Source organism: Cornus florida, unplaced genomic scaffold (genome assembly GCF_030987335.1).
Source record: "Cornus florida cultivar Cherokee Brave unplaced genomic scaffold, ASM3098733v1 CherokeeBrave_3.0.0_Hap2_Chr05, whole genome shotgun sequence".
In the NCBI taxonomy this organism is placed as follows: Eukaryota; Viridiplantae; Streptophyta; class Magnoliopsida; order Cornales; family Cornaceae; genus Cornus; species Cornus florida.
In genome coordinates this window covers 93,557,374-93,578,910 of record NW_026775575.1, presented here as the reverse complement: position 1 = coordinate 93,578,910, position 21,537 = coordinate 93,557,374, and the positions used below count along the sequence as shown (strand labels likewise).

The window sequence follows — 21,537 nt, the reverse complement described above, 5'->3', positions numbered from 1 at the left end:
CAACATAACCATTGAAATTACTAAATTTTCAGTTTAATGCATATAACATGACCAACATTTAGAAGAGCTCAATTTCAGTACTTATAACACATAACACATCATTGTTATATAAACTACAAAATTTCAGATTTAATTCACATATACATGCTTGTAAAAAATTTCAATCCTAGACATATATTAGTTCGAAACTTAAGAGATTAATTCACAAGAGGTAAAGGAATTGGGGTTTAGGATAACTCCTATCTCAACCAAGCAAGATCTTCAAAACAGCCCCCAAACCTATGCAAGATTGATATCAAATGGAAGCCCTCTCCAAGTGGATCAACTCTCTCCTTTTGATTATCAGCAAAAACATAACTTAAATCTTCCAAAAATGGCTTGGAAGCATCATGCAATATAGATATATATAAATATAGAAAGAAAAAAATAAAAATAATGAGAGAGATAGGAAGTCTCGGCCGAATTGAAGAGGAGGAGAATTGGGTTGATTTTTCATGAATTTAATTCCATGGTCCTAAGAATGCCACTTGTCAAAATGTGTGTGAATTATACTTTATGGTTAGTTACTCTTTTGTCTATCTATAACCATTGAAACTTCATCTATGTCCCAATAAATAGGAAAATTTGGAAGCATTACACTAATATTTTGTAAATGTAATATTAACTATCTCGTGAACTTTAATTTAATTAGTATAATGTTGTAAGGTATGGACTATTAAATTTTAGCTACATTTTATGGACTTTAACTTGATATAACTAAGGTGTACTCCTTTTTTTGGATGAGATGGAGGAAGGGGACATTTCATATGTATGTAACCATCTTGGAAATGTGACATAATATCTGTATTGTGCGTTGGGACATGATAGGTTATTTTTAAGGCCCAGTGAGGCCATTGCATCTTTTTTTTTTGTATTTCAACAGGTTGTAGAGGGACTTTTCTGCGAAGGTTATGCCGAAATTTTATATTTTTATTATTATTATTTTGGTATCTTTTTGGGTCGTTATAATGTAAATGCATCTATTTTGGTATTTTCATGTATATAGACATATATTGGCATTTCATTTATTCATTGTAGTGTTTGCGGACAGGTTTTGAGCTATTACATGACCACAATTGGGTCCAAAGGGTTAAATTAGCATTTTGTGCCAAAACAAGGTGATTTTAGGCATTTTGGGACAATTAAGATCGATCCTAATTAATTAAGATCAACATCAGACTTCAAACGGTTATAACTTGCTCATTTTAAATCCATATGGGGTCAAATTTGTGTCCAAACTGACTGTCTGGAAGTCATCTTTCCATTGCTATCAATCTCATTTCCAATTTCCAAACACACATATAGTTATACCCATTTTAGTGAGGCATGGTCATGAAAACTCCTACACCGGGATTACCCAATTGTGGGAAATCCTTATTTTAGCCTCTAGAACCCTATGCAACTTCATGATAAAAAGGACTTGAATAAACCGCATTGAACTTCTGAAGAGAAAAATTACCTTTCTTCCTTATCATGAAAAGATTGTTTCACCCCTAGTATGTCATCGGGTTCAGGTAAGGATCCGGTTGAGTTGCACCAACCGGTAGCGATCCGGATCCACCGGATTTAAGTTGTTACAAGACACGAACTTTTTGACTCTCCAGTCTCCACCCTTCTTTACCGAGTCATAGCCCGTATGCACAAGCCGGCCACCCATCAATAGTCATATCTGTAACGACTCAAAACTAATACTTTTTAAACAAAAAAAAAAAAAATTCGGCATGACCTCCCCTTAAAATAGGCCTATCACAACCTGTTTAATTGCATTTTTAACCTGTCATGGCTCAAATTCCGAATTCACGGCAACAAAAGATAATGATACAACCAACTAATCTAGACAATGCTTCAAACTAGGATTATCCATCCATTCATCAACAAGTTGCATACTATCAAATCCCCATCCAAAACATCATCAATACTTTAGTTATATTACATGACAAAGTTCCACAAAATAATTATACATCTTTGCACTTCTAGTGTTTTACAAAATAATGGGGAATATACAAAGATACAAAAGTGGACTTCTAACGCCGTTCAAGCTTGAGGTGGGTTGTCATCCACCAGTTCCTTTCCAAGACCTGAAAAAAAAATATATAGATATAGGGGTGAGCATATAGCTCAGCAGGTGACACTTAAGACACAATTCTTGTGTCCTAGTGAATCCAAATAAAGCATAGGCCAATGGGAGATTGGGGACATGCATTGAAGGGGAAAAATAATTACAAGTACAAGTCAAATTCAATCACACACAAATGCAAATGGAGTGAGATGCAATGCATGTTAAAGTCACTCCCCGTTTTCATTCTCAAAACCATCACGTTCAAAGTTAATGTAACCCCTTTTGGTAACCCCGCCGCGACGAGAGGAGGATTGGCTACAGTCCCTAGGCCCTTGGTGGCCCCATGGCGCTGTCGAGGGACCCAAATAGCTCAACCACGCTAGGGTACTCTCCCTAGTCTTCCCTAGGCTACATTAACCTCCGGCCCGTTGGTAACCCCGCAGCGACCGGGTTTATCAAAACCAAATTTTTTTTTTTTCAAAACATTCATTCCCAAATCCCCATTTTCATTTCAAGACAACCACTTCCCTTTTTCATGCAACCCAATGAAATGTAGGCTCATGTCATGATCTCAATATAATGACAAATGGGAACTTAGCACAATAATAAATAAGCATGTTCTCATGCATCATTATAGCATGTCAGTAACCTCAAAAAAAAAAAAAAAAATGTAAACAACCATCACATAGACATACTTTTCATTCAACCATGTTATACACATTTACATAACTAGTATGTTGTCAATTAAATCATTTTAATCAAAATCAACAACAATTAAACATGCTATAACACACATAGAGGAGCATGATTCATTATAGAGCAAGATTCCATGGCTTAAAATGTCCCTACCTCACAATCCAAGCCGAAATCCCTAGAATAGGTCCTCCAAATTCGAGCTCCAAGGAAGACTCAAATCTGGAAATTGATAGTATGGATGCGTAGAGCTCGCTACAAGCTTCGTTTCGCCTCAAACGGTTCCTAAATCCGATGAAAGATGATTGAGTAATCAAACCTCAAAGTTTTTTGTCTACAAAATGAAAGAAAAAGAGAAGGAACCGAGAGGGAGAGAGAGCATACGGGAAAGAGAAAGAAAATGAGAAAGAAAAGAAGATTTCTTGGCCAAATAAGTTAGTGGTGGGCCCCACTTGAAATTATTTTTCTTTTCTCTTTATTTTTTTTTGTCTCTAATTACACCACAAATACACAATTGCACCGCACAAATGCTATATCACCACATAAATTAAAATGTAGGAAATGTAACTGGACCCAACCACAAACCCGGATGGTAAAGTGAAAAGACAAAAATGCCCTTGCATTAACGAATTTTCAGAAAATTCTAAAATGCTGAAAATTAGAATTATCACAATCTCCCCAACTTATAAGGATTTCGTCCCCGAAATCAAGACATACCTGAGGAAGGAAACAACGCTGGGTACTTGGATCGAACCTCCTGTTCGAGCTCCCAAGTAGCCTCCTCGACTCCGTGGTGTCTCCAAAGGACTTTCACCATTGGTATCGTCTTGTTCGTCAATACCTTCTGCTGAGTGTCAAGGATCTGAACTGGTCCTTCCTCGTAGGAAACATCCTCATCAATATCCACATCAACCCAACTCAAAATGTGAGACGGATCTGGCTCGTACTTTCGTAACATCGATACATGAAAGACATTGTGAACTCTGTCCATCTGTGGTGGTAAACCAAGTCTGTAGGCAACCTCTCCTACCCGATCCAAAATCTCGAATGGTCCAATAAATCGTGGCGATAACTTGCCACTCTTCCTAAATCTCATCAACCCCTTCCGTGGAGAAACCCGTAGAAAAACGTGGTCTCCCACCTCAAAGGATAACGGTCATCTCCGTTTTTCCGCATAGCTCTTCTGTCGGCTCTGAGCTGTAAGTAACCTCTGTCTTATCAACTTAATCTTCTCAGTAGTCTCGAGTACAATGTCGGGTCCTAAGGTGGCTGTCTCGCCTACCTCAGTCCAACAAACAGGAGACCTACAAGGTCTACCATACAACGCCTCAAATGGAGCCATCTGGATGCTCGCCTGATAACTGTTGTTGTAGGCAAATTCAATAAGTGGAAGGTGATCCTCCCAACTACCTCCCAAATCAAGTACACATGCCCGAAGCAGATCCTCCAAAATCTAGATAACACGCTCTGACCGACCGTCTGTCTGTGGATGGAATGCCGTACTAAGATGCAACGCTAAACCAAACGCTGCTTGAAGTCCTTCCCAGAACTTCGAAGTGAACTTAGCATCCCTATCTGACACAATGGTTACAGGGACTCCATGTAACCTTACAATCTCTTTCACATAAAATACACCAAGCTTCTCTGCATCGTCTGTTGCCTTAATAGGCAAAAAGTGAGCCGTCTTGGTCAATCTGTCAATGATGACCCATACGGACTCTATGCCCCTTCGTGACCTTGGAAAACCTGTCACAAAATCCATAGCGATATGCTCCCATTTCCATTGCGCTACAAGTAATGGTTGCAACAAACCTGCTGGCCTCTGATGCTCGGCCTTCACCTGCTGACAGGTAAGGCATCTAGCCATAAACTGTGCAACATCATTCTTCATCCCGCTCCACCAATACTGACGTCTCAAATTGTGATACATTTTAGTACCACCTGGATGAACTGCAAAACAGGAAGTGTGAAACTCCCGTAAGACATCCTCACGACATACTGTGGGAACCACCAACAAACCCCTGAACCGTAGACCCCCATTTGCATGCAAGGCCCAATCTCTCACTGTCTCACCACTAGAGATCAAAGCGTGGATCGCATCTAAGTCCAGGTCCTGTCTCTGTGCCTCAATCACTCGTACAACAAGAGTAGGCTGAGCCACAAGACTAAATAAGAATGTCGACTCACTGTAACCATCATCATCAAAACACTGTAATCCCATCTCTGCCAGATCTTCAAGCATCTTCCACTTCCGAATAGCTAAACTGGCCAAAGTTCCATGAGATTTTCGGCTTAAGGCATCAGCTACAACATTTGCCTTGCCCGGATGATACTGCAAATCAAAGTTGTAATCTTCCAAGTACTCAACCCATCCTCTCTGTCTGTTGTTCAAGTCCTTTTGGGAAAAAAGGTACTTGAGACTTTTGTGATCTGAAAATACCTCGAATCTCTCACCATACAAGTAATGTCTCCAACACTTCAAGGCAAATACAACTGCCGCTAACTCCAGGTCATGAGTAAGGTAGTTGTACTCGTGAGTCTTCAACTGTCGAGACCCATAAGCCACTACTCTACCATCCTGCATCAACACACATCCCAACTAGTCACGTGAAGCATCACAATAGATCACATAACCCAAGCCACGCTCAGGTATCACCAACACTGGCACTGTAGTCAATCTCGTCTTCAACTCCTGAAAAGATGAATCACAGGCCTCATTCCAGACAAACTTGACCCCTTTCCAGGTCAAACGGGTCATAGGAGCTGCCAAACGGGAGAAATCCTTCACAAATCTCCGATAGTAACCCGCTAAACCAAGAAAACTGCGGATCTCAAACACATTCTTGGGTCGCTCCCAAGTCAAAACTGCTTCAACCTTTGATGGATCAACTGATACTCCACCTTCTGAAACAACATGCCCCAAAAACTTCACCTCCTGTAGCCAAAACTCACATTTCTCGTATTTGGCATACAACTGGTGCTCCCGCCTAATCTGTAAAACAATACTCAAATGGACCTCGTGATCTTCCCGAGTCCGTGAGTACACAAGAATGTCATCCACGAAAACTACCACAAACTGGTCCAAGTAATCGTGAAAGACGCGGTTCATCAAGTCCATGAATGCCGCTGACGCATTAGTCAAGCCAAAAGGCATAACAAGGAACTCATAGTGTCCATACCGTGTACGGAATGCTGTCTTCGGGATATCCTCATCCCTAACCCACAACTGATAATAGCCAGACCTTAAGTCAATCTTGGAGAAACAACTGGCTCCCCTCAACTAATCAAATAAATCATCTATCCTTGGCAAAGGATACTTGTTCTTGATGGTGGCATGATTCAACTTCCAGTAATCAATGCACAACCTCAAAGATCCATCTTTCTTCTTAGCAAATAAGACCGGTGCGCCCCACGGTGACACACTCGGTCGGACGAAACCTTTCATCCTCAAATCATCAAGTTGCCTCTTCAATTCTTCCAATTCAACTGGGGCCATTCGATATAGTGCCATAGAAATCGGCGCGGTACCTGGCATCAAATCAATAGAGAACTCTACTCCTCGGTGTGGAGGCAACTCTGTCAAATCCTCCGGAAACACGTCCAGAAAATCACAAACAACCGCAGGATAATCCTCCTTCCCAACATCATCTTCTTCGGCTATAAGGCTAGCCAAGAAGTAATCACCATGACTTCATCCACGAATTCCATAAAACGATGAAATGTGGGAATCACTCCGATCTCCCACGAAAAAGAAACAGTCTCCCTCAGAAGTGCAAACTGTAACCCTTCCTCTGTAACAGTTGATCGTGGCATGAAATGAAGCTAACCAATCCATCCCGAGAATGACATCAAAGCTAGTCATCTCCAGGAGGATAAGGTCAAACACGAAAGTCTGCCCGACTATCACAATGGGACACTCCCGCACAATTCGGCTCAAAGACACTGAAACCCCAACTGGCGTATCAACACTCAACGCCCGTTCCAAGAAACTAACTTCCAACCCCGATGCAAGTGCAAATGATAATGAAATGAAGGAATGAGATGCACCAGAGTCAAACAAAACACGGGCCCAACAACCAAACACTGGAAATATACCTCAAAGAACTGACGGTCCAGAAGATGCATCGGTCTGTGCCAGTGCAAAAACATGTCCTTGTGGTACCTGTGCCTGAGGACTGCCAACCTGAACACCTGACTGCTGCACTGACATAGTAAGAGTATCCCTCCTAACTGACCGTGAACCCTGTGAAGACATGGCAGGCTATGGTGGTGGCGGTCTGAAACCTGACTGAACTGTAGCCGACTGAGACGGCCTCTGTCGTGACCCCCTGCCACTACCTGTGCCTGTTCCCTGGCCTGGACAATCACGAATCAAGTGACCCTACTGGCCACACCCATAACAAGCCTTCGGAGCTGACGAAACTGAAGACGATCTCATCGGACAACTGGACTTGCAATGCCCAAGTTGCTGACACTGATAACAAACAACTGCACTCCTGTCAGATCCAGCTGGCATAGGAGTGGTAGGAGCAGATCTTGTAGACTGTTGTCCCTGAAAATGAGATGAACCACCCTTGTTCTTCTTCCAAGAAGATCCCTCTGAAGATAGCCCTGCACCCCTCTTTTGCTTCCATTGTTCTCTTCTTGCATCTTTCTCTTTATTATCAACCTCCAACATCAAAGCCCTTTCCACTGCTTCAGAATAAACCTTAATGAACTGTGCCATGATCAACGGCTTCATCCGATCATTAAGACCGGAAACAAACTTCCGAGTCTTATTAGCTTCATCTCTCACCACTTCTGGAGCAAAACAGGAGAGTGAGGTGAACTTGTTCTCATACTCCGCCACTGACATGTTCCCTTAAATAAGATTATGAAACTGGTCTTGTAACTCCCATCTTTTGGAAAGCGGAAAATACTTCTCATAAAACAGCTCCTTGAACCTATCCCAACTCATCTTTTCAATCTTGTACTGGTTGGTGATCGACTTCCACCAAACCTTGGCATCCATAGCAAACTTGTAAGTTACTAGGATGATCTTCAAGTGATCCTCTGTCACATCCATTGAGGTTAGTTGGGTTTCAACTTGATCCAAGTAGTCATCTGCTACCATTGGATCCGCACTGCCCTCAAACACTACTGGCATCAACTGAGAAAACCCTTTTATGATCTTGAGACGCTTCTGAGCTGGCGTCTTCTCAACTTGAACTGTAGGTTGTGGTGCCGACTGCGACTGAGCATCAATCGTTGCCCTCACGATATTTTGCAACAAACGATTAAACTCCAGTGCCACAGAACCTTCACCCACTTCTACGGGTACGGGTGTTTCAACATTCTCTCTTCTTGGGGGAACAGCTCTTGGGGGAATCAAGTCCCTAAGAAGCATGTTCTCATCATTTAGCTCCTCCGGATTGGAGCTGGAGCTCTCACCAACATCCCCCCTTGTTGGCCTAGGGCCAACTTCTCTAGGTTCCTCACGCCGTGACATCGAGCTATAAAACGAGAAAACGATTCAGAAACATGACACTAAGACTGTGGACGACTCAACAAGAATTGATATCGTACAACACTTAGCATGCAAGACTATGCAAGAAACATTTTAACATAAACAAGTAAGCAGTAAGCACATAGGCAGTTAAGCATGCTCATTTAAGTAAAATATCACGTAGCAAGTAGTCAAGTAAGCAACACAAACAACATTCCATGTGACCCTAAGTAGGCCTCTACCCGTCGTCCTAAAGGTTTTCGAACCTTTGCTCTGATACCAAATTTGTAACGACTCAAAACTAATACTTTTTAAACAAAAAAAAAAAATTCGGCATGACCTCCCCTAAAAATAGGCCTATCACAACCTGTTTAATTGCATTTTTAACCTATCATGGCTCAAATTCTGAATTCACGGCAACAAAAGATAATGATACAACTAACTAATCTAGACAATGCTTCAAATTAGGATTATCCATCCATTCATCAACAAGTTGCATACTATCAAATCCCCATCCAAAACATCATCAATACTTTAGTTATATTACATGACAAAGTTCCACAAAATAATTATATATCTTTGCACTTCTAGTGTTTTACAAAATAATGGGGAATATACAAAGATACAAAAGTGGACTTCTAACGCCGTTCAAGCTTGAGGTGGGTTGTCATCCACCAGTTCCTTTCCAAGACCTGAAAAAAATATATATAGATATAGGGGTGAGCATATAGCTCAGCAGGTGACACTAAAGACACAATTCTTGTGTCCTAGTGAATCCAAATAAAGCATAGGCCAATGGGAGATTGGGGACATGCATTGAAGGGGAAAAATAATTACAAGTACAAGTCAAATTCAATCACACACAAATGCAAATGGAGTGAGATACAATGCATGTTAAAGTCACTCCCCGTTTTCATTCTCAAAACCATCACGTTCAAAGTTAATGTAACCCCCTTTGGTAACCCCGCCGCGACGAGAGGAGGATTGGCTACCGTCCCTAGGCCCTTGGTGACCCCGTGGCGCCGTCGAGGGGCCCGAATAGCTCAACCACGCTAGGGTACTCTCCCTAGTCCTCCCTAGGCTACATTAACCTCCGGCCCGTTGGTAACCCCGCAGCGACCGGGTTTGTCAAAACCAATTTTTTCTTTTTTTCAAAACATTCATTCCCAAATCCCCATTTTCATTTCAAGACAACCACTTCCCTTTTTCATGCAACCCAATGAGATGTAGGCTTATGTCATGATCTCAATATAATGACAAATGGAAACTTAGCACAATAATAAATAAGCATGTTCTCATGGCATCATTATAGCATGTTAGTAACCTCAAAAAAAAAAAAAAAAAAAAATGTAAACAACCATCACATAGACATACTTTTCATTCAACCATGTTATACACATTTACATAACTAGCATGTTGTCAATTAAATCATTTTAATCAAAATCAACAACAATTAAACATGCTATAACACACATAGAGGAGCATGATTCATTATAGAGCAAGATTCCATGGCTTAAAATGTCCCTACCTCACAATCCAAGCCGAAATCCCTAGAATAGGTCCTCCAAATTCGAGCTCCAAGGAAGACTCAAATCTGAAAATTGATAGTATGGATGCGTAGAGCTCGCTACAAGCTTCGTTTCGCCTCAAACGGTTCCTAAATCCGATGAAAGATGATTGAGTGATCAAACCTCAAAGTTTTTTGTCTACAAAATGAAAGAAAAAGAGAAGGAACCGAGAGGGAGAGAGAGCATACGGGAAAGAGAAAGAAAATGAGAAAGAAAAGAAGATTTCTTGGCCAAATAAGTTAGTGGTGGGCCCCACTTGAAATTATTTTTCTTTTCTCTTTATTTTTTTTTTTTGTCTCTAATTACACCACAAATACACAATTGCACCGTACAAATGCTACATCACCACATAAATTAAAATGTAGGAAATGTAACTGGACCCAACCACAAACCCGGATGGTAAAGTGAAAAGACGAAAATGCCCTTGCATTAACGAATTTTTAGAAAATTCTAAAATGCTGAAAATTAGAATTATCACAATATCAACCCGAACAGCTGTACCATCACAGCCCTCCATTTCTTAGAAGCCAAAACATGACGTGCAACTCGCAAGTTATGATTGAAGTCTGCATATAATCTAACATATGAGAAAGGAGGAGGGGGGGGGGGGCGCAAGCCAAGCAGACAACTTTGCTTGCTTGTCAGCTACACATTTGCAGCTAAAAAGACAGCATTTGCACATATTATAAAGAAAGCCTACATTAGTAAAACGCAAACTAAAGTGTTAACAATACATAAAGAAGCCAACTGTTGTAAACACGAGCAAATTGAAATGCCAGATCTTCTTAGCAACTATGGATTACCCATTAGTGACTACAGGCACCTTCTCACACAATAAAAATTCTCTGAATCTCCGAGGAAGGATACAATGACCCCCAAATTGCTGCTGCAAGAAGATAATCAACGCAAAGATTATACCCCCACAAGGGATGATCACATCCCAGGCAGTGGAGTAGAAATCTGAAGTAGGATTCGCGTAAATGTATGACCCATTGAAATGCTGGGGAACAAAGTTGCGAGCCCTGAAAAGATCATACGTATGTGGTTGCAATCGAATATAGGTAGTGCCAATGTAAAATGAACGAGAGAGAGCATTTTCTCTTGACATCTGGAATACATTGAGAAGGATTTGAGGGAATAGAAAACCATCAATGACCAAACCAGCATAAGATCTCAAATTCCCCCAGAGGGTATGTTGTTGGAAAGAAACAGAATGAGAAGACAATGCTGTCTTTCCATTTTTGTTTTTCATCCAATTCATAAACAATGCTACAAGTGCCCCTGAAATGTAGAATGCTATTGTCACAAAAATTGCCTTCATTTCAGCAACCCACAGGCCCTTTTGGTTCCCATCACCTGACCGCGCAGACCATGCCAGTTGGAGAAGTCGGAATTGCAGCAAGAAAGCCACCATTGTAATTGCCCCAACGATCACCTCCTTCAATTCAAGCCATCCACCACTTCCAAGCAATACAGTTTGCTGATTGTTATTTTCCAGGAAAAGGGCTCCAATGTTCAGCAAAAGAGGAATCATGTGCCCCAAAGTAAGGATCACAAGCATGACCAATGAAATGAAAGGAAGCACATTACGGTGCTTTTTGACATAAAAGAGTTGCAATGCCGCAAAGATACATGCTAGTGTGTTATAGATTAAAGCCATTGTGATCTCCAAATCCATCCTCCAGATAGATCGTTTAGCTTCTACGTGATAGAAAGATGTTGAAGAGAGGTTCAAATGCTCAAAGAAAAGAGGATCTGAATCTTTCCTTGTGCTTTCAATTCTTCCCTTAATAAAATCTCCCATTGCACTTAGTGGAGAGAACTGAAATTTCAAAAGAATTTCACAGTCCATGGTTGATTCCTGAATGTATGAACACAACTTTTTGCAGCCCACCATACAGAGGTGTCCTGTTTCTTCATCGTAGATCCCCTCAGCAGAAATCTCCTGTAGACCATCAATACTCAGATTGGATATGTCACCAGCTAACGGACTAAACCTTTTGTTATAGCTGATATTTAATGGAATACTATGGTAAGCTTCTGTCTCAACATGCCCCCACTCATAAAACTGATCACCCACAGAGATGGGGGCAGCAGAACCCCGAAAACTTCTTCCTTTAGAATCTTTCACCGACATGTCGAACCTCATATCATAAGAATTTCCACTTGGATATCTCAGGCCTTTGTTTTTAGAAGGCTTCTTTACTGGGCATAACTTTTTGACTCTGTCCATTTCAGTGTACTCGTACTTCAAACCAGCAGCACCCGACATTGCATAGGAAGAATCTCTGAACCTGATCCTATGGATGCACCCAGAATCATTTTTAGTTCTGTTACTCCAAATTTGCCCAACAAAACCTAATCTCTGCTTGATTGACCAGACTGCAGGGTATCTCAAACTCAGCCTAGTTGAACAATCCCCAACATGAGTATTTTCCAAAGAATCAGAGGGGTTCAAGATCCGGCAAGCAATTATGCACATCTGTTTCTTCTTTCCATCCAATGCTCCTTCTGCAACCAATCTTGTGCTGGGATTGAAAGGTTGGTCATACCCAACATAGCTACTGTTTGAAAAAATTACTAGATAGCGTAGCTTTGCCTTTTGTACATCCTCAGAACACTGAATTGCATACAAGGATATGAACGGATATGCAATACCATTACCAAAAGGAGTACAATTCTTTGAAGAAATGCACTCGCTGGCATACTCCAACTTGTAAGTTTTAACTGGCCTCAAGAGCATTGAACAAATACTTCTTGGTTGCAATCCAAGAGAGTGATTCGATGGAATATCAATTCCACCAGGACACCCAGTATCAAATTCCTCTGAAACCAATGTGTAGTTGTAGGAACTCATGTAAGGAAAAGCCAATATTGAAATTGGTTCAAAGTAATTCGAATCATGAGAAGAGCTCAAGCTCTCCAATGTTCCACTAACCAAACTAGTAAAGATAGTTGCATTCTTGGCATAATTAAGCTTAAGAACAGCATCAAGTTTAAAAGAGTTACCTTCTCTTGAGTACCAAGAAGCCGAGCCCAACATGCAAAGCTTCCCGGAAGATTCAGACCAGAACCCATTTAATAGGAATCTCAGTGACAGTGGGCGTCTCGGAGGAGGACGAAATTCATATAAGTTAGGACGAAATTCATGCATGTTAGATTGGTCATAAGTTGAATTCTGCAGAACATAGGAATAGGAAGATCTGAAGATCAAGTAGGCCTCAATCTTGTAAACACCAGTGGCTTCGGTTTTATGAACATTTTGGGTAGGAAGAAAGGAGAAATACTTGTCGTAGTCAAATACATGACACGATCTGTTGCCAAGAATATCGTCACCAACAGTGTAGCGACCTGACGGAATTCGGAGATATTGGAAGGTCGTGTGGTCGAGAACAGTTGGGGTTGACTCGGGAACAATTGAGCCGCAGTGATTGGTGTAAGAGGGTGGAGTTGTAGAAGAAGAGACTGAGGTTGTGGAGAGGACAGTGAAAGAAAGAGAAGCAATATAGAACTAAACCATGTGAGTTGATAACTCCTTTCTGAAGAGCTGATTGTCGAAGAAGAGTCCATTGCCATGATCATAGTTTTCTTCAAGGTATGAAGAGAAGAAGACTCGATTACCACATTGCATATGGTGTGTGATGCTTCTAAGTTCTACCTTATAGCAGTGATAATATATTTTATAGTGTTCAATCGGGTTAAAGATAGATAGATATATATGTGTGTGTGTGTGTGTATAGTATTGTGGGTACGCTGTATATGCACATGTATACAAGTATTTTCTTCATTAATTAACGGAACACTTCAAATATTTATCATTAATTATACAAAGTGAATATTTTTGGAGTTCAAAATTGAGATCCAATGCTTAACAGTCCAAAAGAATGACCTGGTATACACATACATACATGTATATAGGTATGAATGTAGATGCTTCAAGGTCTCACAGCATGAACCAGACTTGGACTAAGCCAAAACAAAGTCATCTGAACAAATTATTTTTTTATTTTTATTTTTTTGCGCACTCCAATTAAGAGAGCGAAGTTGCATTGTGGAGAAGACTTTGGAAACTTCGCGGCAGACCCATTGGCAACAAGAACAGAACAGAACAGTGGTGGTGGAGTTGTTATGCATGTGCACTACATTTTAGGTCAAATTGCACTGAACACTGTGATCTATCCAAATTTCTAAACAATAAAAAAATAATAATTAATAAATACCTATTGACCGCCTGAGGGTATATGGAGATGTGGCATGCACGTTGGTGTAGTCGGGAACAGTTGGGGTTGACTCGGGGATATTGAACCGCAGTGATCAGTGTAAGAGGGCGGAGTCTAGAAGAAGAGACCGAGAATGTGGAAAGTACAGCGAAGAGAAAGAGAAGAAAGAAAGAATTAAGTGTTAATTTCACTCACGCTTTTCAATTTTAGCCATTTTCACTTCCAAATATATTTTAAAAATAATCATCGTTTAGATTCATTTAAGTTAAAAACTCTGTTAAATGCATAGAAAAAGACAACTTTCACCATTAAATTTTTAATCTCATTTATTCTAAAATATCAAATTACTTAAATAACCATTATACCCTACACCCACCTACCACCACCATCCTCATCCACCATGGACGCTGCGACAGAGGCCTTGTGACTGAATCTGCCAAGCAATCGCCATGGCAACCTTACGAGTGCCTCAAGTGATGAAAACCTCAAGGACATCTTTCACCACATCAGAACTTCCAAAACCCTTGTAAGCAAACCCACTTATAAATTTCATTTCTCCTTTTCAATCCAACTTTGGATTACCAAAATTTGGGCACCTTCTTTTATTAAAATTTAAATTGGTTTTTTTTTTTCTTTTTTTCCCCTAATTCTTCTTTTGGGTGCTCATACTTGCTTCTGGAAATGTTTTTTTCCAGGCAGTGATCAACTATGGTGCATCTTGGTATGTCAACAGCCTCTTCAAATCTTTCTTTAATATTTTTTCCTTTTAGCTTCATTTTCATTTACATATTTCATGTGTGAACTCAGGGTGTTAGGTGTAAATGTAATGCTCAAAAGAAAATTGAGATAATGAGTAGTCTTTTAGGAGTCGAGTAAACTGCTAAAAGGACTGCTTTCGGTTCATAAAACTTTTGACACCTGAATCAGATTTATCATAACCTCAATTATCTTCTCTGCCGCCGCCCGTGTGTGTGTATATATATATACATGTAACGACTCAAAACTAATACTTTTTAAACAAAAAAAAAAATTCGGCATGACCTCTCCTAAAAATAGGCCTATCACAACCTGTTTAATTGCATTTTTAACATGTCATGGCTCAAATTCCGAATTCACGGCAATAGTAGATGCCGATACACAATCAAATGACCTCAATAATACTTCAAACTAGTATTGCTCTCCCCATTCATCAATAAGGCTTACATGTTATCAAATTCACATTCAAAATATCATCAAATACCTTAATTATATTACATGACAAAGTTTTTACAAAATATACATATACACCTTCACACTTTTAGTGCTTTGCAAAAATAATGGGAGATATACAAAAGACACAAAAGTGAGCTTCTAGTATCGCTCAAGCTTGAGGTGGGTTGTCGTCCACCGGTTCTTTTTCAAGACCTGAAAAAAATGTATAAATAATAGGGTGAGCTATATGCTCAGTAGGTGATACTTAAGACACAAATCTTGTGTCCTTGTGAATTCAAGCAAAGCATAGGCCAATGGGAGATAGGGATCATACAACGTAGGGGATCAAATACAACATACAATTCAATTCCAATTATAAACAATGCAATACAATGCAATGAAATGCAATGCATGTCAATGACACTCCCCATTTTCATTCTCAAAACCATCACTTTCAAACGTTAATACAGCCCGCCCTTTGGTAACCCCGCCGCGACACGAGATGAGGATTGGCTAGTGTCCCTAACCCTTGGTAACCCCGCGGCGTCATTATGGGGCCCAGCTAGCTCAACCACACTAGGGCAACTCCCTAGTCCCCTCTAGGCTATATTAACCTCCGGCCCGTTGGTAACCCCGCAGCGACCGAGTTTCGCATAAAATCATTTCATCAAAAACACTTTCCCGAAATTTCCCCTTTTTGAAGTAAATCAATTCTTTCCCTTTTCCTGCCCAATGTTAATGCATGAATACCTCAATGATATACACAAGTTCATCATTCCATACTTTATCCAATTTAAGCAACATGGCATAATTCGCAAGAATAATCAAGAAAGTCATAACATGCTTATACATAACAAGTTCTAGCACAATGAACATATATAATCAAGTCCTAAACATGCTTCACATAGAACAATCAACAAATATAGTCACACAACTAACATATATGCATACATATCAACAATTCTCTAGATTTTAAACAACTAATCAAATTAAACAACAATTAGAAGCAATTAACTCACTAAGGTACAAGATTTCATGAATTAAGGGCCTCTATCTCAAGATTTCACCAAAACCCTAGAAAATGGGTCTCAAGATTCGAAATCCAAAGGGGCACAAAATCTAAAATTACTTGTATGGATGTGTAGAGCTTGACACGAGCTTCGTTTTGCCTCAAACGGCACCTCAATCCGACAAAAGGTGAAGGAGTAATCTAATAATGAAGTTTGAGTTCAAAAAGAAAAAGAAAAATCAAGAAATAGAGACAGAAGGAAGGGCCAGCGGGAAAGAAGAAAAATGGAGACCAATTGTGGTCTCAAACCCTTTTTGGGTGTGGTGGTGGGTCCCACCAAAATTTTAATTTGTTCTCTTTTCTTTTTGTTTCAAAATATTCCACATATAAACAAAATGCACCACATACATATATAAGACACAAACATTACATTCTCCCCAACTTTAAAAGATTTCGTCCCCGAAATCAAGACATACCTGAAGAAGAAAACAACGCTGGATACTTGGACCGAACCTCCTGTTCAAGCTCCCAAGTAGCCTCCTCGACTCCGTGGTGTCTCCAAAGGACTTTCACCATTGGTATTGTCTTGTTCCTCAACACCTTCTGCTGTGTGTCAAGAATCTGAACTGGTCCTTCCTCGTAGGAAACATCCTCATCAATATCCACATCAACCCAACTCAAAATGTGAGATGGATTCGACTCGTACTTTCATAACATCGATACATGAAAGACATTGTGAACTCTATCCATCTGTGGTGGTAAAGCAAGTCTGTAGGCAACCTCTCCTACCCGATCCAAAATCTCGAATGGTCCAATAAATCGTGGCGATAACTTGCCACTCTTCCCAAATCTCATCAACCCCTTCCGTGAAGAAACCCGTAGAAAAACGTGGTCTCCCACCTCAAAGGATAACGGTCGTCTCCGCTTATCCGCATAGCTCTTCTGTCGGCTCTGAGCTGTAAGTAACCACTGTCTTATCAACTTAATCTTCTCAGTAGTCTCGAGTACAATGTCAGGTCCTAAGGCGACTGTCTCGCCTACCTCAGTCCAACAAACAGGAGACCTACAAGGTCTACCATACAACGCCTCAAATGGAGCCATCTGGATGCTCGTCTGATAACTGTTGTTGTAGGCAAACTCAATAAGTGGAAGGTGATCCTCCCAACTACCTCCCAAATCAAGTACACATGCCCGAAGCATATCCTCCAAAATCTGGATAGTACGCTCTGACTAACCGTCTGTCTGTGGATGGAATGTCGTACTAAGATGCAACGCTGAACCAAACGCTGCTTGAAGTCCTTCCCAGAACTTCGAAGTGAACTTAGCATCCCTATCTGAGACAATAGTTAATGGAACTCCATGCAACCTTACAATCTCCTTTACATAAAGAACACCAAGCTTTTTTGCATCATCTGTTGCCTTAATAGGCAAAAAGTGAGCCGTTTTGGTCAATCTGTCAATGATGACCCATACGGCCTCATTGCCCCTCCATGACCTTGGAAAACCTGTCACAAAATCCATAGCAATATGCTCCCATTTCCATTGCGCTACAGGTAATGGTTGCAACAAACCTGCTGGCCTCTGATGCTCGGCCTTCACCTGTTGACAGGTAAGGCATCTAGCTACAAACTGTGTAACATCATTCTTCATCCCGCTCCACCAATACTGACGTCTCAAATTGTGATACATTTTAGTACCACCTGGATGAACTGCAAAGCGGGAAGTGTGAAACTCCCGTAGGACGTCCTCACGACAACATGTGGGAATCACCAACAAACCCCTGAACCGTAGACCCCCATCTGCATGCAAGGCCCAATCTTTCACTGTCTCACCATTAGAGATCAAAGCGTGGATAGCATCTAAGTCCAGGTCCTATCTCTGTGACTTAATCACTCATACAATAAGAGTAGGCTAAGCCACAAGACTAAATAAGAATACCGACTCACTGCAAGCATCATCATCACAACACTGTAATCCCATCTCTGCCAGGTCTTCAAGCATCTTCCACTTCCAAATAGCTAAACTGGCCAAAGTTCCACAAGATTTCTGGCTTAAGGCATCCGCTACCACATTCGCCTTGCCCGGATGATACTGCAAGTCAAAATTGTAGTCCTCCAAGAATTCGACCCATCACCTCTGTCTGTTGTTCAAGTCCTTTTGGGAGAAAAAGTACTTGAGACTTTTGTGATCTGAAAATACCTCAAATCTCTCACCATACAAGTAATGTCTCCAACACTTCAAGGCAAATACAACTGCCGCTAACTCCAGGTCATGAGTAGGGTAGTTGTACTCGTGAGTCTTCAACTGTCGAGACCCATAAGCCACTACTCTACCATCCTGCATCAACACACATCCCAACCCGTCACGTGAAGCATCACAATAGATCACATAACCCAAGCCACGCTTAGGTATCACCAACACTGGAGCTGTAGTCAATCTCGTCTTCAACTCCTGAAAAGATGAATCATAGGCCTCATTTCAGACAAACTTGATCCCTTTCCGGGTCAAACGGGTCATAGGAGCTGCCAAACGGGAGAAATCCTTCACAAATCTCCAATAGTAACCCGCTAAACCAAGGAAACTGTGGATCTCAAACACATTCTTGGGTCGCTCCCAAGTCAAAACTGCTTCAACCTTTGATGGATCAACTGATACTCCACCTTCTGAAACAGCATACCCCAAAAACTTCACCTCCTGTAGCCAAAACTCACATTTCTCGTATTTGGCATACAATCGGTGCTCCCGCAAAATCTGTAAAACAATACTCAAATGGACCTCGTGATCTTCCCGAGTCCGTGAGTACACAAGAATGTCATCCACGAAAACTACCACAAACTGGTCCAAGTAATCGTGAAAGACGCGATTCATCAAGTCCATGAACGCCGCTGGCGCATTAGTCAAACCAAAAGGCATAACAAGGAACTCATAGTGTCCATACCGTGTACGGAATGCTGTCTTCGGGATATCCTCATCCCTAACCCGCAACTGATAATAGCCAGACCTCAAGTCAATCTTCGAGAAACAACTGGCTCCCCTCAACTGATCAAATAAATCATCTATCCTTGGCAAAGGATACTTGTTCTTGATGGTGGCATGATTCAACTTCCGATAATCAATGCACAACCTCAACGAACCATCTTTCTTCTTAACAAACAAGACCGGTGCGCCCCACGGTGACACACTCGGTCGGATGAAACCTTTTATTCTCAAATCATCAAGCTGCCTCTTTAATTCTTCCAATTCAACTGGTGCCATACGATACGGTGCCATAGAAATCGGCGCAGTACCATGCATCAAATCAATAGTGAACTCCACTTCTCGGTGTGGAGGCAACTCTGTCAAATCTTCTGGAAAAACATCCAAGAAGTCACAAACAATCGCCGGATAAACTTCTCCCACGACATCATCTTCTTCGGCTAGAAGACTAGCTAAGAAATAATCACTATGACTTCGTCCACGAACTCCATAAAACGATGAAATGTGGGAATCACTCCGATCTCCCATGAAAAAGAAACAGTCTCCCTCGGGAGTGCAAACTGTAACCCTTCCTCTGTAACAGTCGATCATGGCATGAAATGAAGCCAACCAATCCATCCCGAGAATGACATCAAAGCTAGTCATCTCCAGGAGGATAAGGTCAAACACAAAAGTCCCCCCGGCTATCACAATGGAGCAATCCCGCACAACTCGGCTCAATGACGCTGAAACCCCAACTGGCGTATCAACACATAATGCCCGATCCATGAAACTAACCTCTAACCCCGATGCAAGTGCAAATGATGATGAAATGAAAGAATGAGATGCACCAGAGTCAAACAAAACACGGGCCCAATAACCAAACACTGGAAATATACCTCGAAGAACTGACGGTCCAGAAGATGCATCGGTCTGTGCCAGTGCAAAAACAAGTCCCTGTGGTACCTGTGCCTGAGGACTGCCAACCTGAACACCTGATTGCTGCACTGACATAGTAGGAGTATCCCTCCTAACTGATCGTGAACCCTGTGAAGACATAGTAGGCTGTGGTGGTGGTGGTCTGAAACCTGACTGAACTGTAGCCGATTGTGACGGCCTGTGCTATGACCCTCTGCCACTAATGGTGCCTGCTCTCTGACTCGGACAATCACGAATCAAGTGACCTTGCTGGCCACACCCATAACAAGCCTTCGGAGCTGATGAAACTGAAGACGATCTCATCGGACAACTGGACTTGTAATGTCCGGGCTGCTAACACTGATAACAAACAACTGCACTCCTGTCAGGTCCAGCTGGCATAGGAGTGGTATGAGCAGATCTTGTAAACTGTTGCCCCTGAAACTGAGATGGACTGCCCCTATTCCTTTTCCAAGAAGATCCCTCTGAGGATGGCCCTACACCCCTCTTTTGCTTCAATTGCTTTCTTCTTGCATCCTTCTCTCTATTGTCATCCTCCAGTATCAAAGCCCTTTCCACTGCTTCAGAGTAAACCTTAATAAACTGTGCCATGATTAACGGCCTCATTCGATCATTAAGACCCGAGACAAACTTCCGAGTCTTGTTAGCTTCATCTCTCACCACTTCTGGAGCAAAACGGGAGAATGAGGTGAACTTGTTCTCATACTCCGCCACTGACATGTTCCCTTGAATAAGATTATGAAACTGGTCTTGTAACTCCCATCTTTTGGAAAGTGGAAAATACTTCTCATAAAACAGCTCCTTGAACCTGTCCCAACTCATCTCTTCAATCTTGTACTGGTTAGTGATCGACTTCCACCAAACCTTGGCATCCATAGCAAACTAGTAAGTTGTTAGGATGATCTTCAAGTGATCCTCTGTCACATCCATTGAGGTCAACTGAGTTTCAACTTGATCCATGTAGTTGTCGGCTACTATTGGATCTGCACCGCCCTCAAACATAACCGGCATCAGCTGAGAAAACCCTTTAATGATCTTGAGACGCTTCTGAGCTGGAGTCTCCTCAACTTGAACTGTAGGTTGTGGTGCCGACTGCGACTGAGCAGCAATCGTTGCCCTCACGACATTCTGCAACAAACGATTAAACTCCAGTGCCACAGAACCTTCACCCACTTCTACGGGTACGGGTGTTTCAACATTCTCTCTTCTTGGGGGAACAGCTCTTGGGGGAATCAAGTCCCTAAGAAGCATGTTCTCATCAACTGGCTCCGCCGGATTGGAGCTAGAGCTCTCACCAACATCGCCCCTTGTTGGCCTAGGGCCAACTTTTCTAGGTTCCTCACGCCGTGACATCGTGCTATAAAACGAGAAAACGATTC

The 21,537-nt window shown here is 41.5% G+C and overlaps 1 protein-coding gene and 2 long non-coding RNA genes across 3 annotated transcripts; all 3 read right to left on the bottom strand.

The window, feature by feature from the left end:
• Positions 1-1,923: 1,923 nt before the first annotated feature.
• On the bottom strand, positions 1,924-3,302 carry LOC132307701 (uncharacterized). Its single transcript, XR_009482296.1, has 2 exons — positions 2,948-3,302; positions 1,924-2,117 (listed from the first exon to the last, which is right to left on the bottom strand). It is a non-coding gene; the product is annotated as an uncharacterized LOC132307701 (long non-coding RNA).
• Positions 3,303-8,774: 5,472 nt separating this feature from the next.
• On the bottom strand, positions 8,775-10,260 carry LOC132310364 (uncharacterized). The gene is made up of 2 exons (XR_009482596.1): positions 9,805-10,260; positions 8,775-8,968 (listed from the first exon to the last, which is right to left on the bottom strand). It is a non-coding gene; the product is annotated as an uncharacterized LOC132310364 (long non-coding RNA).
• A 383-nt stretch (positions 10,261-10,643) lies between these two features.
• Positions 10,644-20,749, bottom strand: LOC132309731 (uncharacterized). Its single transcript, XM_059808015.1, has 4 exons — positions 20,639-20,749; positions 20,133-20,221; positions 18,829-19,406; positions 10,644-13,309 (listed from the first exon to the last, which is right to left on the bottom strand). Exons 1-4 carry the CDS (start codon positions 20,747-20,749, stop codon positions 10,644-10,646), a joined length of 3,444 nt encoding a protein of 1,147 aa, XP_059663998.1.
• Between the last annotated feature and the right edge of the window lie 788 nt (positions 20,750-21,537).